Here is a 21,251-nt window from a genome sequence, read left to right on the forward strand (position 1 = left end):
ATAAACCTGAATTTTGGTCTTAGTTTTGCTGCAAAATAGCTTTATAACCTCAGACTTTCTGACCCTTAGCACTGAGCCTCATCTATTAGAGGTACCATGACAACATAAGGTCTCCCTACAGGACCAAAATTAGGAATACAATCAAATCTAACTGTACACCTCAAACACCTTGAAAAGTGTGGAATGAAAGAGAAAGTACAAACTAGAGGCCTGAGCATAGAAGGGAAAACTGATTGTGTGACTAGAAGGCTTCTTTCCTGAAGAATTTGAAGAGATCCCTCTAAAAAAAGAATATTTGCTTGGCCGGTGTGGCTCAATAGTTGAGCATTGACTTATGAATCAGGAGGTCCTGGTTCGATTCCCCGTCAGGGCACATACCCGGGTGGCAGACTCGATCCCCAGTGGGGAGTGTGGGCAGGGTTGCGGGAGGCAGCCGATCAATGATTCTCTTTCATCATTGGTTTTTCTCCCTCTCCCTTTCTCTCTGAAATCAATAAAAATATATTTTAAAAAAAGAATATTTGATGAAGCTCAGAGGAAATAAGGTAGGATGGCATTTAGTAGTCTATCTGAAAAAATAATCCATAGTATCATTCCGGTTTTTGTTTTCTGTTGGAGATTTACTGTTTTCTTCTTCCTCTTCAAGAGCCAGTGTTAGTGGAAGGAGCATCGTGTCCTAGATATCCCAGGGTGAGAGCCTCAGCCGGCCACTGCCCCGCCCGGGACCTTGCAGCAAGGCTTCCTTGAACTCTGCTGGCTTACAGCTCTCTCACCGGTAAAGACTTCTCTGGCCTTTCCCACCTCTGAAAATCTGTGAGTCCATTATTTCAGGTAATCATCTGGCAACAACTAAATACCATAAGCATTTATTTTCTGGGGAAAAATATGTAATGTATTTCTCAGTGACTAAAAGGGTTGATTTTTTTCAGTGTTAGGGTAAGTGGACGATAAATTTTTTTTAAATATATATTTTTATTGATTTTAGAGAGGGAGGTATAGGGAGAGAGACAGACACATCAATGATGAGAGAGAATCATTGATCAGCTGCCTCCTGCACACCTCCCTACTGGGGATTGAGCACACAACTGGAACCGAACCCAGGACCCTTCAGTCTACAGGCCAGCGCTCTATCCACTGAGCCAAACCAGCTAGGACAAGTGGACGATAAATTTTAACCAAAAGGAAAAGCCAAAAATCATACTAATTCACTCCTGCTTCTGTGGATCAGAGGCAGCAAGGAGTACACAAGCTGCTGCATCCATGGTGAGGATATAAAGTTCCTCCTAGAATTCACTATGGGCTCCGAGGCCAGAGCTCACCTGCTTTGCTGCACGGAAAATATCTAGAAATGAACACACCGTTATGTTGATGAACCTGAAACTGGGAGATCGATAACTCTAGTGACTTTAATGAGCTCCCAAAATGACCACTAATCAATCATCAAGTGCTCACTAAGGAGGAGAACCCAGGAACGATTTGGTAGGTGCATGGTTGACTCACCTATGGATTTGCTACACCTTTTATTTTGGACTGTTATATTTAAGTTAAAGCAGGGCATTAGTCATCGTTTTCAAAATGCTGAATGGAACAGTAATTTTTAAATGCCAATATAAATTGCAATTAGCGTCATAAGATTTTGTTACTATAATAAAACTATTTAATGAGAAATTACTAATTTAGAGGATAAATTGTTTTATGCCTTATTCAAAATAAAATGTTTCTATTAGTAACATAAGTCATCTATATTTATTAATCTTAATCGGTGCTAGCTCTATTTCCAGCAGTGACTAGACTAGAGGCAATTTCTAAATGAAGTCTTTGAGTCATAGACAGGGGTTACTGGCTTTGTTTATCTCTATTGAACTCTCGACAAACATACATAATCAACAGAATTTCTGGAGCCCCCTACTATGTATTACAAATAGACCTTGTCCTACTTGATTCTATTACATTCTATTACTAGAAATCCAATTATATTTCATTCCTTATTGGTTTATACTAATTCATTAGTTCCTAAGGGTAATTTCTAATGAGAGCAACTAACAATTTAGTGTAATCTCTGCCCACTTCACAATTGTCAGATATTTCTAGCCTGAAATAAATATCATTTTACATAGGAAATTCTGATTTGGCAAAAGATATTTTCCTTTTCTATCTCTCAAGTCCTTCACTTGCAGTTAGGGCAAAGAGAAAGTGGGCAGAGGCTTTTCAGAAAGTCTAGCTTGATACGCTCCCTATATTTCTACCAACGATTTGCTGGTACTCTGACAATATCAAAGTGCATGGAGTTCCCTGCATAAGCATGTGGTTTTCGTGTAGCTGTGCTCTCCTCTTTTTGGAATGTCCTTCACCCTTCACCCTTTCTCTATCACTAATTTTACATGTCAGCTTCACCAGGAAGCCCCTACACCTCGCTTGCCCCGCCCCCCCGCCCCCGGCCCCAGGGTGGCTCTGTGCTTGCACAGAGCTGTGGAGATCTCTACCTGGCCCAGCACCCCACACCATATGCAGAAATAGCTCACCAGTCACACTGATAGGACCTATACGTATATCTGTTGAAAGGCACCTCCCAGCATTCGGTGCATTACTTGGATGTAACAGAGATGACCCCATAACAACTTTAGAGTGGAGGCAACAAAGCATGTAGTGCTTTCCATTCACTGGACAGGGAACAGATTCGGAGATTTGGGACAAATGCCGAATAACTGAATTCCATAAATGCTAGCCCCTCACAAATCAAGCCCCTCTCCACGTACCTGCTGCACAGCTACCCTCTGAAGAAGGGGTGGGGGTTAGGGGGGAGACTGTCTTAAAATCATAACCTGTTCCATTTCTGAAAAGCTCTAACGCTTAAGCTCAGGAATCTTACTGCCTGGGTTCAAATCTTTGTTTTGTCTTTTAGCATGTCCCATTGTTTTCTCACCTCTAATTAGAAATTCGAACAGTACTTACTGGTACACACGTCAGGCACCTGCAGTGCTAACTGGCACACGAGTGCCAGTACAATGACTAAACACCCTTCCCTTCTATCATGTCTTTTAAGCCACAGTAAGCCTTAGCCCTGTTGTGCTCACTTGTTATTCTCATACACCTGAAAGCTGAGAGCCGAGGGATGGCTTTTGTCTTATGGATCAAAGAAACGGAGCTGCAAGGAGACTTAATCCTTGCCCAACAAGTCAACAGTGAAAGTCAGTGAGAGAGAAGGTCATGCAGAAAGTCCTTATTTCCAAAAGGCTTTTCAGAAAAGTCTTCAGAGGCACTGAAATGCAAGTTTAATCTACTGAAAAAAATACCCGAGAGTTGGCACATGAATACATATTAACCAGGCCACACGGAACACGGCGGCTGCAGAAGTGGCAGAGTATCAAGGAGTTGGCAATGTTGAGGGGAAAGCACATGTATAATGAAAGGCCAATGAATTTACTAGAATTTCAATCACCTGCAGTTTTAAATATTTACTTCTTTTCAGGGAAATCTGTCACATGTCTTCAATATTACATGTATGTATTAGATAAATTAGTTATAAGGTTCAGTATTTGAAATACTTAAGCAGAGGATACAAGATGTTTGAAATCTTAAAAGCCCCACAACCCTTATGATTGCAGCATCAACTAAAATGAAAAATGTGATGTGGAATCCTTTTCTTTCAATGAAAAATTATTTGGAATTTGACACATATACCCTAAGCCTCAAATCCAATTCTTGTCACTGCATTTATGGAGGAGGAGGAGGAGGAGGAGCAGCTATTAAGCTGTGCAAGAAAACTTTTTGAGTTTTCAAACTGCTTTGGAGTAGATGTACAACCATTTATTGATGCCTGTGTTCTTAACCATCTCATTTTGGTATTCTCCTGAAATCTTTCACCTCCTGATTTTTCCTTTCTCTCTAGATATGGCTGCAGAGGGAAATTCTATGAATATGCCCTGTGTTCTTCCTCGTTGTATGACTTGGCTCACTTTGCTCCTTTAGCCTCCAAAGCTTACCCCGTCCCCTCTCCATCTCTCCTATTACTGAAATCCTGTCCATTTTCAGACCCTTTCCTCTTAATTTTTCTCAATCCTCAATGTGGAATTAATTTTTCTCTTTGGATCTCCAAAGCCCTCTGCCTGGACCTCTCTGTTGGTACAAAATGGTCTGCCTTATATTATAATCACCCATTAAAAGAGAGTTCTGCCTGGTCTGAGACTTCCTTGCTGTGTGACCTCAGGCAAGGTATTCAACCTCTCTGTGTCTCAACTACTTCATAAGGGCTGTTAGAAGAACTTAAAGAATTATGTGCAAAGTACCTGAATATTAGAATAGTACCTGACTATTTTAGTACCTAAATATTACCATATATATCTATACTAATAAAAGCCTAGGTGGTCCTCATGCCCTCGCTTGCAACATCATCACAAGATGGCCACAAGATGGCTGCCACAAAATGGCCACGTACACAGCAGAGGCGGGGCCCGGCAGCCGCTCCGCATGGTAAGGCCTCGGAGGGAGGGTCCCACGGCTCTGTGCGGCACGGAGGAGGCCGGTCCCGGCGTCTCTGCTGCCTCGCGTGAAGGAGGCGGGTTGCGGCAGGGGAGGGCAGTTGGGGGCGATCAGGCCAGCAGGGGAGCAGTTAGGGGTCAATCAGGCCTGCAGGGGAACGGTTACGGGGCGATCAGGCTGGCAGGCAGAAGCAGTAAGGGGCAATCAGGCAGGCAGTTAGGCAAGTGGTTAGGAGCCAGCGGTCCCGGATTGTGAGAGGGATGTCCGACTGCCAGTTTAGGCCCAATCCCACAGGCAGTCAGACATCCCCTGAGGGGTCCCAGACTGGAGAGGGTGCAGGCCGAACTGAGGGACCTGTCCCCCCTCCCATGCACCGGCCTCTAGTATATATGTATATACTAAACAAAGCTAAGTCCTTTAATTATCCAATTAAAAAAACATCCTGATTAAGATGTCTGTTATTAAAGCATTCTAATAATTTAAAAGTTCAGAATCTGTAGTTCAGAATCTAATAGTTTAGATAATATATCCTTTGAGAAAGACTCTTGATATGAAATTCTATAGAAATTTTTTGTTTTTACTAAACTATACTTTCTAACACTTGCTTTTTCATATCTAAACCAAATAAAAATTTTTCAGTACGTACTGTTCACTTCTTTTCAAAGACAGTCTTATTTGTAGTTCATAAGCACCAATCAGAGCTAATTCTCAAATCTCTGAGAGAAAATGAAAATTCCAAGCAGGAGCTGGGGGGCACTTTGCTTCATTAATGAGCAGGGTGTCCTACGAGACATCTACACATACAGTTTTTAATCAAACAGTTGTCCTCACAGATCCTTGCAATGGGAATTTTATTAATCCCAATCATTTTGGCAGGAAAATGAAGCCAGATAAATGAGCTAACCTACTGTCAACACCAGGATCAGAACCCAGAAGTTGGCCGCATCCTATGATCCCAACACCTCTCTTTCTTTCCATCTGAGTGTCTAGTACTAAAGCCAGGGAAAGGCTATATGGAAACACTTCATCAGCCCGAGATCTCTAAAGAGAGTGCTTTTTAACAAAGCTTCCCAGGATGCATCACAGAGAACCAGGTATTCCAAAGAGGTTTTTAATTTGGGCGCTTTTTACATATCCTTTATGCCTTCTTTCTCTTTGCTCAGTGTTTTGTTCTACGACCCAGACCTCTTTGTAGTCCATCTCAAAGGAATGATTTTTCATTTTCACTACAGAAATATATACTTCAAATACTTAAAATGCCCTTGAGCTAAAATAACTACTTAACCAAAATATAAAAATAAAAAACCTCTTTGAGGCTCAGATACAAATCTTCAGATGGGGGGTGGGTGGCAAGTACCTTGGGCTCTCTCGGAATGACTTCTCCACCTTGCCTGGGGCATGTTTCTGCCTTACGGAAGAATGCATTAACTCTCACAAAGCCAGCCAAAAAAGCTTTCTTCAGTAGTCCTCCCAGGCGGAGTTTGCAGGGAAGGGCTTGAAATAATAAACAGTGCCTTCCCTCCCATCTCCTTTAAAAATAATTAGCTTTTTATTTTATCATTTTTAAAGAGAAACGTGTTTCAAAGATACACAAAGGCCAGAGATGCTGAGTGCCCTCGGCAACCACGTTTTCCAAGTAACTCCTGTACAAGATGCTCGGCAGCCCTGGCTTTGTACTAGGACAGCTTCCATTTTCTAGGTATAAACTTGGTTAGACAAATCGAAGCTAGAGCTCAGAAGGAAAAAAACAAGGGTGGATGGAGTATCCGGTAATGGAAGCTTAGCCGTGATCACTGTGCATGAACACACAGCTAAGCAGGTGGTGTTGACACACATAACATTAAAGCTAAATGAAAGATTTTGTTTTAAAGAGGAAGCCCAAATGAACATATCCGAATATAAAAACCGAATGTGCAAAGCCATTTGGGTTTGCCCTTTCTGTAACCCATATCAATGGTCTGGAAAGGTCAATCAAGTTCTGACAAGTGTCAATCAGAACAGGCATTTTGAGTCTTATCTGTTAGATCAGGTTCTACCCTTCCTCCCCCAACCGGCCTTGCACATCCTTCCCTAAGGCAGCTGCCCAGTGGAGAGGTGATAGGCCTCAGGGCAGGAACTGGGTTTAGATTTTGGAGCATTTATTTACTGTCCCTGTGATCCTGAGCTAATTATTCTGAGTCCCAGGTCCCACTTGTTAATAACGGATTAGGAACACCTGCCTCATAGGGCTGCTGCAAGAAAGGAATGGGGATAATGTCTTCCCTCCCTGTAAGGGTTGGATAAATCTTCATTCTCTCAGCTTTCTCCTCTTAATTTAACCGAACTTGAGAATGGATTAGCTCTTGACTGTGGCTTAGCTATGTGTGTCACTGATATATAGCAAGTGTGATAATCAATTACACATAATTAGCAATCAATTTCATGTGGATTTATCATGACATCTATGTTCATCTCTATTAGAATTTGCTGGGTTTTTTTTTAAATGCTGAAATTAATGCTGCAAAGCCTAGACAAAGGAAAGAAACATTAATATAGGTCAAATAACTACAAAAATCCACCATAACCTTTTGAGATTTTGGTATTAGGGGACAGGCTTAGCACTTTACACCACTGTTTTATGATGGGCCCTTTAAGACTGAGGAAAGCAAATTTTGTTTTGCCTCTTTCCTCTAACCTTTTGTGTCACCATTTTTCTGTATTTACGTCCCCACTAACCCAATCACTGTTCACATTTACTATTGACTGAGTTTGCTTAGGGCAGTGGTTCTCGACCTTTCTAATGCCACGACCCTTTAATACAGTTCCTCATGTTGTGGTGACCCCCAACCATAAAATTATTTTAGTTGCTACTTCATAACTGTAATTTTGCTACTGTTAATGAATCGTAATGTAAATATCTGTGTTTTCTGATGGTCTTAGGCAACCCTGCTAGCGGTCGCGACCCACAGGTTGAGAACCACTGCTGTCGAGCCTAAGACCATTGGAAAACACAGATATTTACATTACGGTTCATTAACAGTAGCAAAATTACAGTTATGAAGTAGCAACTAAAATAATTTTATGGTTGGGGGTCACCACAACATGAGGAACTGTATTAAAGGGTCGCCGCATTAGAAAGGTGGAGAACCACTGGCTTAGGGGAAGTTACTTTCCTTTTTCTTTCTGTACAAAAGTAATATACACCCACTGTAAGGAAAAGCCACACACACATATGTGATCACTGTCAGTATCATCCCTGATCTGAGAGGCAGAGGAGCAGCTGCTACCACTCCACTCCCCTGATGACAAAGATGACACTGACTCCTAACATTCATTAAGCTTCTATGTGCCTGGCACCTTTCTGACTGCTTTATCATCTACTAGAGGTCCGGTGCATGAATTTGTGCACGGTGGGGTCCCTCTGGGTGGCCTGCAGGGATCGGGCCGAAACCCGCAGTCCAACACTGCCTGCAGCTCCTATCTGCCTCTCCTGCTCATCCCAGCCCCACTGTGCCTGCCGTGGGCTCGAGCCCAATCAGTTCCAATCAGAAGAGGCTTGAGATGCCGCAGCAGCGCTTGTCAGCCATGAGCCCTGCGTCTGCTGCCCTCCCAAGGGGAGTGGCCTGCGGGTTCGGGCTGAAACCGGCTCTCTGACATCCCCTGAGCGGTCGTGGATTGCAAGAGGGCACAGGCCAGGCTGAGGGACCCCACCAGTGCACGATTGGGCTGGGGAGGGACTGCAGGAGGGCTCCAGGGCATGTCAGGCCCATCTTGCTCAGTCCCAATCGGCTGGACCCCAGCAGCAAGCTAACCTAGCGGTCAGAGCATCTGCCCCCGGTGGTCAGTGCACGTCATAACTGGTTGACCAGTCGACTGTCTGGCCCCTGGTGGTCAATGCACATCATAGCGAGCCGGTTGAGCAGCCTTAGCACATCTTTAGCATATTATGCTTTGATTGGTTGTTTGGTTGTTCTGCCGTTTGGTCTATTTGCATATTACCCTTTTATTATATAGGATAGTAACTCAGCTTTCTTTTTCCTCTTAGCACTTATACCTGTTACACTATGCATTTGTTTGTTCACTGTCTGTTTTCTCCTCTCTAGAATATAAATGTCTTGAGAGGAAGTATACGGTCTGTTTTTATTCACAGCCTTATCCCCAGAACATCTCAAAGTGCCTGACATAGTAGCAGGCATTAAAAAAATGTTTGTTGAATAAATAGTCTTTGTAACAATGTGGATGAGCCTCATCCAATCTGTTGAGGGGCTGAAGAGAACAAAGGGCTGAGAAGGAGAAAATGTGCTCTCGCTGTCCGACTCTGTGTGAGGGGAGACCTGGGCATCTCCTGCTTTGGACTTGCACTGATGCTTGAACTTACACCATCGGCTCTCCTGGTTCTTTTTTAGGCCTTGGGACTTGAACTGAAACTATAATCTGGCCCTCGAGCTGTTGACTGCATCTCTCTATCTATCTCTATCTCTCTCTCTCTCTCTCTCTCTCTCTCTCTCTCCACATATGTATGTAAATATAAGTATTTATATAATACTAGAGGCCCGGTGCACGAAATTCATGCACGGGGGGGGGGGTCCCTCAGGCCAGCCTATACCCTCTCCAATGTGGGACCCCTCGAGAGATGTCTTGACTGCCCAGGATCAGGCCTAAACAGGCAGTCGGACATCCCTCTCAGAATCCAAGACTGCTGGCTCCCAACTGCTTGCCTGCCTGCCTTCCTGATTGCCCCTAACCGCTTCTGCCTGCCAGCCTGATCACCCCAACCACTCCCCTGCCAGCCTGATTGATGCCTAACTGCACCCATGCCAGCCTGTTTGCCCCTAACTGCCCTCCCCTGCAGGCCTAGTCACCCCCAACTTCCCTCCCTGCAGGCCTGGTCACCCCTAACTGCCCTCCCTGCAGGCCTGGTCCCCCCCAACTGCTCTCCCCTGCAGGCCTGGGTCCCCCCCAATTGCCCTTCCCTGCAGGCCCGGTCACCCCCAACTGCCCTCCTCTGCCAGCCTGGTCACCCCTAACTGCCCTTCCCTGCAGGCTTGATCACCCCCAACTGTCCTTCCTTGCAGGCCTGGTCCCTCCCAACTGCCCTCCCCTGCTGGACATCTTGTGTCCACATGGGGGCAGCCATCTTTGACCACATGGGGGCAGGCATCTTGTGTGTTGGAGAGATGATCAATTTGCATATTACTCTTTTATTAAGATAGGATAGAGGCCTGGTGCACAGGTGGGGGCCAGCTGGTTTGCCCTGAAGGGTGTCCCGGATCAGGGTGGGGGTTCCCTTGGGGTGTGGGGTGGCCTGGGCGAGGGGCCTGTGGTGGTTTGCAGGCCGGCCACACCCCCCGGCAACCCAAGCGGAGGCCCTGTTATCTGGGATTTATTTATCTTCCATAATTGAGACTTTGTAGCCTTGAGCGGAGCCAAGCCTCCTGCTCGCTCCATGGCCGCAGCCATTTTTGTTGGGATTTATTTATCTTCTATAATTGAAACTTTGTAGCCTTGAGTGAAGGCCAGGGCTGTGGGAGCTTGGCTTCCTCCATCGCCGGGGGCAACTCAAGCCTCCTGCTCTCTCCAGCTCCACGGCTGCCACTATTTTTGTTCGGATTTATTTATCTTCTATAATTGAAACTTTGTAGCCTTGAGTGAGGCCTAGGCCGGCCAGGGTGTGCAGAAAGCTTGGTTTCCTCCATCACTGGGGGCAACTCAAGCCTCCTTCTCTCTCCAGCTCCGTGGCTGCTGCCATTTTTGTTGGGATTTATTTATCTTCTATAATTGAAACTTTGTAGCCTTGAGTGGAGGCCTAGGCCGGCCAGGGTGTGCGGAAAGCTTGGCTTCCTTTATTGCCGGGGAAACCCAAGCCTCCTGCTCTCTCCGTGGCCATAGCCATCTTGATTGGGTTAATTTGCATACTCACTCCTGATTTGCTGGTGGGCGTGGCTTGTGGGTGCAGTGGAGTGATGGTTAATTTGCATATTACTCTTTTATTAGATAGGAGGATACTAGAAGCCTGGTGCACGAAGATTCGTGCAAGAATAGGCCTTCCTTCCCCTGGCTGCCGGCATGCAGCAGGTTCGCTCCAGCAGCCTGTGCAGTGGCGGTGGCGGTGGCAAGCTTTGCATGCTCCGGCGCTGCTTCCTCCTTGCCCTCCTTCTCTGGAGAGTTCCTCTGTGCAGTGCTGGCGCTCCCGATGGGTGGAGGGGAAGAGGTGGCGGGGGCGGGGGGAACGAGGCAGGCAGGGAGGACTGGAGAGGTTGGGTGCACTAGTGCATTTCACTTTCCCATTAATGTGAAAGTGGGATGCAACTGGCCCCCTTCCTCATCCTCTTCCTCCTCCGCCCTCCGCCTCCTGCCCACCCACACTCCCTCCATGCCCATCGCCTCTCCCCTCTTGATTTGGCAAGATTTGGAGGAGGGAGAGCTGATAATTTGGGTTACTGTGTAGGTGGCCTCTTTCACCTATTCAAAACAAAGCTAAGCTGCCTGCTGCTGCCGCCACGACTGCCACCATCGCCTCTTGGCTGGCCTGGAGCTCCCAGGACAAGCTAACTGTGCACTAAGTGAGCTCCCGTGCATGTCTGTGCCCGCGGGGCTGCTCCAACGCTAGGGTTTTGTTTACCAGAGCAGCGGGGCAGGGGTAGAGTAGAGGGGGACGCCAGACATACAACCTCAGGCACCAGAGGGTTGCCTCTGAGGCTGGGGGCTGGGCCACAGGGAGGCTTCAAGGATGGTTGACAGGTGTGGAGTGTGGCAGGGAGGCCCTGAGGAGGCGTGCTGTCCAGAGGCCCGAGCGGCCTGGGTGGCCGCCATCTTTGTTGGGTTAATTTGCATACTCACTCCTGATTGGCTGTGGGTGTCGCAAACTGACGGTCAATTTACATATTTCTCTTTTATTAGTATAGATAAATACGTTTCCATCCCCTTGATTATGGAGAACACAGAGTGATACAACTCCCCAGGTTGGCTAAGTGATCTGAAATTCAAATACGAGTTTGCTGACTGCCAGTCCAGTCATTTTTGTCTCTTATAGCACAGTGATCTCCCTATTTTCTTAACCCTTCTTTGATTCTCTTTCAAAAGTTAAACCCAAAAGAAGATAACTAGTGAATTAGACCCAGAAAGAGTCCGAGGATCTTGGTTCACCCTTTGACTTTTTAGCCCAATGAGTCCCATCTGTGAGATCATTTAAAGCAACATTTCTAAGCAGTCAGGTTGCCAGTGAAGCACATATTCAATTTTTTACCTATGCTTTTGTTAAAGCAACTAATGCATGGGCTCTGGACCTGGACTTGAGCTCCCACTTCAGTACTTTCTGTGCAACCTGGGGCAAGCCTCTCTGAGCCTTAGTTTCCTTTTCTGTACAATGGGAATGATGATAGTAACTACCTCACAGAGATACTGTGAGGATCGCATGAGATAAGGCAAACACAATAACTAGCACATACATAATAAGCATGCATAAATGTTAGTTTCACTGACAGGCATGGCTCGTTACTTACAAATACCTCCCTTTCTCTCTCAAATTAACAGAATCCCCAATTTGTAACTGGTGAGTAATGATCTGGACAGCTAGCTAAAAGCCTGGTGGAATCATGTTCTAAGTTCTGGCCAATGAGACGTAGGTGAAAGTGTTACATGAGACTTTCAGTAAGTCCCCTTAAGAGACAGGGGCCCCGCCCTTCTTTCCTTTCTCCATTTCAGGCATGCAGATGTACTGGCTTAAGCTCTAAGAATGAACCTGAGTTATAAGGACAGAGGTTACAATTAGGTTTCTCTGAACAGTGGATTCGGAGGAGCCTGATCTCGGATAGCTTCATGTAACCTCCTGACCAGCCTGGGGGTGCCAGTCTCTGAACTTCTTTTATGTGAGAGACACTATAAACCTCTATTTTGTTTATGCCGTTATTTTGAGTTCCTGTCACTCAAAGCCAAAAGAATCCTAACTACTGTGGCTGACCCTTTTGGTCTACGAATTGAAACAGAGGCTTGAAACCATTCAGAGGCCCTGTTTCTGCAAATAAAGGCAAGATTGAGGCAAAAGTACTGAAAACCTTTCTTCCTCTTCCAGATGGCACTCTGCTGCCACCACCCCATCTTCCCTGCTCAGAAGGCAACACCTTTCTGCCTGATGCGCACAACCTGTGCTCAGAGAATCTGAAAAATCTGGTCCACACTAAGGTACTAGTATAATGACCCTAAAGGATCTCTTCCTGTTTTTCCTGGCCGTTTACATTTTACTTAAGACAAAGTTTTCTGGCATAATATACGGCATAATAAGCAGACCTCTGGGAGGAATATTTTGGGGTAAAGAAGTCCACACTAGGGTCGACTCTAATGTAGTACCAAGCTCTCCCCTGATATAAGGAAGGTCATATACTCAGAATGTTCACTGTCAACTCCCAAGGAGTATCCAGGGTGAAGAGAAGGGAAGGAGTGAATATCGGTCTGAAAAGACAATTAAACAGCATCCTCAATTCCCCGAGGCTACTTATTTTACACCTGTCATTCAGAAATCATTATTACATCACTAGAGGCCCGATGCACGAAATTCATGCAAGGGTAGGCCCTCGCGGCCCCAGCTGCGTTGGCCCTCACAGCCCCGGCTTCGTCCGCAAGGTCGTCTAGACCAGTGGTCGGCAAACCACGGCTTGCGAGCTACATGCAGCTCGCGAGCCGCGGTTTGCCGCTCTGTTGATTAATGAGTTTGCCTACCACTGGTCTAGACAGTCGTTCTGATGTTTGGTCGTTTGGTCGATTTGCATATTACACTTTTATTATTATAGACTAGAGGCCTGGTGCAAAAAATTCATGCACAGATAGGGTCCTAGTCCTGGCCAGCGATCAGGGCCAATCGGGGCCTTCCGGCTGCCAGATGGGGCCTCCCTTCCCCGGCTGCTGGCTGCCGGCCAGAGCCTTCCTTCATTCTGTGCTGCCCCCTGGTGGTCAGCGCAGCCACCACAGCAAGCGATCTGTCTCCCGGTTGTACACCCCTGGGGATAATTTGCATATTAGGCATATAATTTGCATATATATATTGGTTATACAAAATTCTAGGTATGGTGCAAATCAGAAGGTTATTTGTTCATGGTCAGTCAGTGGTTGAATAAGGAACCTAAACTACATTTTCCCAACTCCTGGCTCACTGATCAAATACTCCTCACCTTTTCTCACTTTCTGAATGTAAACTGAGTATGTATAATGGATAGATTTCATTTGAACAAGACAGTATTTGTATATCCAAACATAAAGTGTCAGAGAAACCAAGCATCATCTTTTTGAGTAAAAGATGTATATGTGTATGTGTGTGTGTGTAATATGAAGGTCTTTCGCCTGCAAAAGATGACCTCTGACCTCAGCTGAGCATGCACTCTGGATAAAGTAAAATTTTTTTTAAGAACAGAAAGTGCTCTATAGTGTACCTAATTAAAAAGTCATTGCTGCCCTGGCCAGTGTGGCTAATGGTTAAGAGAGTCAGCCCTTGGACCAAGGAAATGGGTCAAGGGTTCGATTCCCAATCAAGGGTATCTACCTGGGTTACAGGTTTCGATTCACAGTCCAGTCTGGGCGTGTGCAGGAGGCAACCAGTCGATGTGTCTCTCTGGCATCAATGTTTCTCTCTCTCTTCCCCCGCTTCCCTTCCGCTCTCTCTATAAATCAATGGGAAAAAATATCCTCGGATTAGGATTAAAAAAAGAAAACAACAATAACTCATTGCTTGTTTCCTCTACCCTTTAATTCCTCAACTGATTCTGAGAGGTCAATGACTCTGACAAAGTCATTCGAACTCTGGTGGCCATTTCTAAGACCTGGCTCCCTCAGGCTTTCAGACTAATCTTGATGAGAGTTCTGAGGAGGTGTCAGCTGACTTGATTCAACCACGCAGTTTACTAAATGTCTGAGTCCACTTGATAGGCTGAATCCAGGAAAAATTTCACTATACACATCTTTCACTGAGATAAAATTTTCGTAACAGTTTACTGACTTCTCATATTCAACGATCAAGTTTATCTTTGCCACCACTGTTTTGACTAGTACTGCTTATTTCAGACCATAATCAACAGGCTCTTGTCTCTGATTGCTATGACAACCACCAAATTTTTTTTTTTAAATAATGCCCAAACAAAGGGAGTCCCAAAAAAGTGCCACGAAGCCCTCATCTTAAAATAGTTCAATGGAAGATGACATACGGTTTCTTTTCTGGAGGTCTCAGAGGCACAATGCTCATTTAACTTTTAAATTCTATATCCAGAGTTTCTAGAAATGGCTGATGCCTTAGGTTGTCAGAAATTAATAAATCACAGGCTAATAAATGGCCTTTACAATAAACTCTACTTCATTAGGTATTTTTTAATATGGATATGACCTTATAACAAGAGGCTTTTGTATATAAAGTTGAAAGTTTCTGAAGGAGGAACTAACACATAAAAAACTGACAATTAAATTCATAACCACAGGTGTAGCAAAGGTGCCACAAAAAGTATAAATGTATCACACAAAAAATTGGAAAGTGAGTTTTATAAGAATAGCACTAATCTCATAAAAGTTTAAAACTATGGGTCCTTTTAATTAGCAAGTATCAATGGAGCATTACAAACAATTTAATTCCCCAAACTGTATTTTACACACATGGCTTTTTAGGAACAAAAGAAATTGTAAATCAAGAAACATTTTAATACTAAACTTCAGGTTTAATTTGCCTGTTAAGAAAAATTCAAATAATCTTTTGCAATGCAAATGCAAATATCTATAGTTAGAACAAATTATTATTGTTCATTTCTCATTGTTATTATGTGTTATAAAATAAAAACTCATCAAATTCCTCCAAAGGGAATTTGCATTTAATAGTATGACCATTAAATGTAAAACAAATTTACATAGGCATATGACTAATTCCAAGTTGTAACCTCATTGATTTTGGTTTTCTTAAAATAATTTTGAGTTATGTAATTTATATACAGCAGCCTGAATAAAATTTAAATTCAGAAAAGCAAATTATTGACAAAAAAAGAAACCTCCTGCCCTGGCTGGAGTGACTCAGTTGGTCGGCGCGGCGTTCCATATTCCAAAAGGTGGCAGGTTCAATTCCCAGTCAGGGTTACATACCCAGATTTCCAGTTTGATCCCCAGTAAGGGCACATGCTGGAAGCAACTGATCGATGTTTCTCTCACATCAATGTTCCTCTCTCTCTCTCCCTCTCTCCCTCTTCCTCTCTCTGAGATCAATTTAAAAAAAAAGAGAGAGAGACCTCCCCCAAAACTAATTTTAATATAGTAAGTCCTAAACAATTTCACTGAAATGGAAAAAAAAATTAAAGTACCAGAATAAAGCAACTCTAAATTTCTCAAATCCCAGAATGGCTAATTTAAGAATGGTAACAAAATATATGGAATTGAAAAAAATGTACAGATCACATATGATCTAACCAATTAAAAACATGTCATATTGAAACACCTATAATCTAGTTTCTTAAAGTGTGATAAGTGCATATACATATTTACCTGAATGCAGTCTCCCCACATTGGCAGGGAATGGGGAAAGAATACTGTAGTGTGCATCTATTCACTTTGTTCATCATTTCAACCGGACAAGCATCTGTCAACACCCTAGCTTGGAATGAGTTCTAATAAAAGCAGTATTTCTGCAAACCATAATTCTAAACCAAAGAGTCTTGCAAAAGAAGAAAGATTATGTGCTTACCGTATACAGCTCATTAAGAACCTTCATTAAATCCTCATGAAGTTGAAATGCAATCTCTTTGCTCTGTAATTAAGAAGAAATTAAGAAAGAATATTTTAAAATGTAGTAGAAACTTGTTTCTAAATTATTTACATCTTAAAAAGTCCACTGACTAGAAATAGGAGAATGTAGTATATAACACAACAGAAGGCCAGCACACCTAATAAAAGAAACATCTTTGACCAGAAGGACCTTTCTAAATACTAGATATATGCACCAAAAGGTCAACACAGGCTGGACAGAGGCAAACAAGTGATTGAACAGTCTGAATGGCTCTCCCAACATCCAATTCAGACTTTATCAAGAGAGAGAAAAGGTAAGCAGGGTGAAGAAACATCATGCTTGCTCAGAAGTTGAGTTACAAAACTGGTCAATAAAAATGCATTCCTGCATCCTTTCTCCCATCTCGATATTGTCACAAAGGAGTTTTGGGGTGTGATTCCAAAAAAGCTAAGTTAGAAACCAAAAGGGAAATTCATTCTCCCTTTTCAAAATAATGATCTGACTGACTATAATTTTAAGAAAGTACTTTTAAAGCAATGAGATGGTATGACCACTTACAGTTGACTTTCACCTCTGTGTTTATTATAATTGTTTTAATTAAAGCAAAAAAGAAGAGTTTTACTCTTCTACTCAGTTGGTGAATAACAGCATTTAAAACAGTCTTCCCTAGGTTAATTCTGAGAGTTTGGTAAAGGTATATCTCAATTTTTTTTTCAGCCAAATCTGTAAGCAATTTTAAAGGAAATCATATATCCAAATTGTGTGGGTTTTTTTTTTTTTTCTTTTCTGTTTTGGGTTCATTATGTAAATCAGCTACTGAAAGTGGGGAAAAATGTGTAGAATGGCTTAATTTACAGTCTGAGACAGTAACAACAACATCCACTGGTTCATTTACGTGTCTGCCACTGGACTGTCGGTATGGGGGGTAAAAGCCATGTCTTTATCAGCTCTGTGAGCCAGGTGTCCTACACCGTGCTTGGGCACAAGGCCAGGAGTAGGATGAGGCAAGTGAGACATGTAGGTATGGAATTTAAGGAGGCATTCACTCTCACCCTGTCCAGGGCAGGCTCTGGCACGTAGGAAGCTTCCAATAAACACTGGCTAAGGGAATGCATAAATGAGCTGAACTGTGTTTCTGTAATAGCTGACGTAGTTCCTGTAATTGCTGAAAGCTGGTCCCCGGGGAGCGGGCAGAGAGAAAAGGCCCACAGACAAGTCTTAGGGAAACACGAGGACTGCGATGAAATGGTCCAGCTGTGAGCCCAAGGCCACGGGGTCCGGCCCCCCTCCAAAGAGGCCAAATGTGATGAAGCGAAAATTCTTGGAAGATAACATGGTGTGGGAAGATGACATCAGAGCAGTACCTGACTCTGAGAAACTCAATTTTGTTCGTGATGAGGAGTGCTGCTGTTTCTCAAGCTCCAAAAGCTCCTCCAAAATCTCTGGGTGGGAGTCAGAGGTTTTGTGCTGGCTGTGCCTCTGAGATGTGAAGAGGTGAGTTAAGAATCACTCAAGAGTGAAAAGAAAGTCCCCAGTGAGCAAAGAAGCCAATTGAAACTCATTTTAATTTTTCCTAAATCTTGTTTTTTTCTGACCATATATATTATACTACACTCTTCTATGACTTGAACTTGGTGTTATTTTAATATCAGATTTCATTCAAGGATCCGGGCCACCAATTCAGAACTCTCTAATGGGATCAAAGGCCAGCCAGTAACTCTGCTCAGCTGACCATATTTCAGGTAGCAAGTCCAGAAAGAAAATATTTCTGGGCTAGGTCTTTAGAACCCAAATAAAAATCATGCCTTAGGTCCACTTAGCCCCAAGTCAAGAATATTTAGGATCAGATTAAAGACAGGTTTGCATGACAAGAGCACTCCAAGCCATCCTAGGCCAAATATCTTAGAGCAAACAAGAAGATTCTCTGTATATTTCAAATTTTACATGAGTGCAAGGGATCAGGTAGAAGGAATCTATCACAGACAAGCTGTGCTCTGCCCAGCATACTCTTACATTTTTCTTCCCCCTTTCCCCAGAGGTCCGGAAATATAAAAATTTGTGTGGGAGGCAATAGAGCATAATGCTTAAAAGGACTCTGGAGTCAGAATGCCTGGGTCTGAAGTCTCACAGACTCTGGATTCCCTTGGGCCTCAGTTTGCAGATCTAGAAAATAAACACAGTCCTTGTACCTGTCTGGTAGGGCTGGTGACAGCATTAACCAGATGACACACAGCACACAGAACGGTACCTAACACACAGTAAACATTCCATAATGTTATCATGATTTATTCCTCCCCCCAGACACTGTTTATAACGGCAACTCCCTTGCGTGAAAAGGCCACATCGTGCTTTTCTTTCCTTTTGGTCTCTATGGACCCTTAATTCCATCGCCTTCCCGGTAGGAAGTGCTTGGCAGACACAGGTTGATTTGATTTTGAAGGCCCTCGCTCTGGCCTTTAGATCCCCCTCCGAGTGACTCCTGATTTGGAGGGGCACCGAACATCGTGTTCCAATCCTTGGGCATTTCTTACATCCCTACTTCCTTGCCATATCATACACTAAATTCACCTAAGTTCCACTTCGGTGGGGTCCTACTACTAGTGGTATTGGATGAACTAATCCAACGTCCACTAGGAAATGAATAAACCCAGAGCTGAATAGCAAGCCTATTTCTAATTGCTGACTGTTTGTTGTCACTTTCATGTTTCAGATCCCTCGAGCCCACGTGATACGATACACAGTATACAACTAGTGAAAGAGACCCCTGAGGAGCCGAGTGCTGGGTCATGGTCCCTGTCCTCAGGGCACAGAAACAACGAAAGGACCATCTCATGCTGCTCCCACCCCAACTTGAAGCATGTTTCCAATGTATTACAGTAACAGTGAAAAACAACCCTTTCTTCTAAATACTACTCTGCACCCCCAAAGAAGCAATCTTAAACCAACACACACCTGCCGAGGCACACAGTTAGTATGCTGGCACACCAGACTAATGGATGAAACCCTCTCATTAGAAAATATCTGGATAATCAAATGTTTCAAGAGTTCAAAATTCGTCAAAATTCAATAGGTTAAATATGCCTCTGGGTTCTATTTCATTGAATTTGAAAATAGTGGGAGCAGACCCTGGACCCTTGAGTAAGAACTGCTACGGAAGAAAAATGATACTGGCATTAAGGCAAGCGATCAATGTTCTCTTTGTGCAACATGAAAAAGTAACTTTATGAAATGATACATGTTTGAAATAAAGTATTTCTATGTTACTTGAGATTGGCCGATTAAATTTCCTTTTGCATGAAAGGAGATTCCCTTCAAGGGCTTTAGGTATGGAGTTGAAAAAGGGAAGAGTGCCCCCTCCTCATTCTCCCCCCATTAATATAAGCCTTGTTCAAATGATGGTAAAACTTCTAATGCATTTTAATAAGATTTTGACCCAACATAAAGAAAAATGGTTAGAACTTCCATTCAGTTGACACTTATTGAATGTCTCCGATGTGTAAACCCAGAGTTGAATACCAATCCTATTTCTAACTATTTACCATTTATTGTCACTTTGATCTGTCAGATAGATACCTCAAACCTAAGTGCAAAACTAATAGTCCAAAAGTTTTACCTTTTCCTATTATACAAATGAATTAGGTATACTGAAGAATATTGAGAAAATAGAGAACAGAAGGACAAAACCCCACCATTATAATTTGCTGTAGTTCTTCAAGTTTGTTATGTAAACATAGGTATGAGTTGGAATCATTCTATAATAATAAAGTATCTTTTCTACTTTTTTTCCAGTTACCATAAAAATTTCAAGACCATCATTATAACTGGATTCATAATAACTACCCAGTGAATGTATATTAACCGCTCTTCTACTATGGTTTCCAATATTCCCACTCTTGCCCACCAATCATTCAATTATGTACCTATTCATTCCATTTCATTAGTGTGTTTTAACACTCTGAACTATGACCACCAATCTGGTCTAGAGGCTTATCATGCATTCTGTGTTGTTTCCTTAACATAAATTCCCAGACATGAAATTACTAGGCTAAAAATATTGACTTTTTAAAGATGCTTAAGACATATTACAAGATTTTAAAAAGAGTTACAGTAAGTTGATATTGCTCCAGGACAACAGTGTCACTGAAGTCATTATTGGGGGTTAATCCAAGGCTCTATTCTGTATGTCATTAGAATTTAATAAAGATCTAATTATGCCCTTCCTCTGATTAAAACCCATCAAACACTTGCTATATTTTTTCAGACTGGAGTTCATATTATTTATTTATTTTTTTGGTTAATTCTCACCTGAGGATATTTTTCCCATTGATTTTTAGAGAGTGGAAGGAAAGGAGGGGAAGGGAGGGAGGGAAGGAGGGAGCGATATCAATTGGTTGACTCCTGCAGGCGTCCAGACCGGGGCTGGGGATCGAACCTGCAATAGAGGTACGTGTGCCTTTGAACAGGAATCGAACCCCTGACCCTGCAATGCATGGGTCGTGGCTCTAACCACCAAGCACACCGACTGGGGCTGGAGTTCAAGTTTTTTGGGTTACCCATCATTTCCACTAACTACCGTGCTTTACATTGCACAAATCTCAAACCACATCCTGCAGCCTGGTCAGACCCTGGCAGGTCCCTGTGCTTTCCCCAAGCCGTCCCACCCCGCCTGCACTCTCCTTCTCTTGCCTGGTTTTGACGATCCTACATGTTACCCTGTGAAAACTTTCTTGTAACATTGCCTTGAACCCCAAATAAAAAACATTATATCTTCCCTTTTCTGATGTCATAATACCTTCATTCATCTATCACCACTCCTAGGCTATATAATTTAGTGGTTAAGAGTTTAAACTTTAAGATCGAACTGCCTGTTTTCAAATGATCTTGTTACAGTCTGTGTATCGGTTAAATGATTTTGCGAGACCTCAGTTATTTCAATGGCAACATGGAGATACCAATAGCCCTATGTCACAGCTTCACTGGGGTGGTCCTTATGAAACAGCTAACACAAACCCTGGCACACGGGGAGTGTTAAACTGATGCTACCCATGAT

General features: G+C 43.3%; 1 protein-coding gene across 3 annotated transcripts in view; it reads right to left on the minus strand.

Annotated features, from left to right (window-relative positions):
* SRGAP1 (SLIT-ROBO Rho GTPase activating protein 1) overlaps positions 1 to 21,251 on the minus strand; it is a 288,960-nt gene that overhangs the window by 104,490 nt on the left and 163,219 nt on the right. For all 3 annotated transcript variants that reach the window (XM_080660547.1, XM_080660549.1, XM_080660548.1), the window contains exon 4: positions 16,160 to 16,222. In XM_080660547.1, coding sequence (XP_080516673.1) covers positions 16,160 to 16,222 — 63 coding nt within the window. The remainder of the gene's footprint in view (positions 1 to 16,159; positions 16,223 to 21,251) is intronic.

The sequence above is a fragment of the Plecotus auritus genome (genome assembly GCF_963455305.1).
Source record: "Plecotus auritus genome assembly, chromosome: 3".
In the NCBI taxonomy this organism is placed as follows: Eukaryota; Metazoa; Chordata; class Mammalia; order Chiroptera; family Vespertilionidae; genus Plecotus; species Plecotus auritus.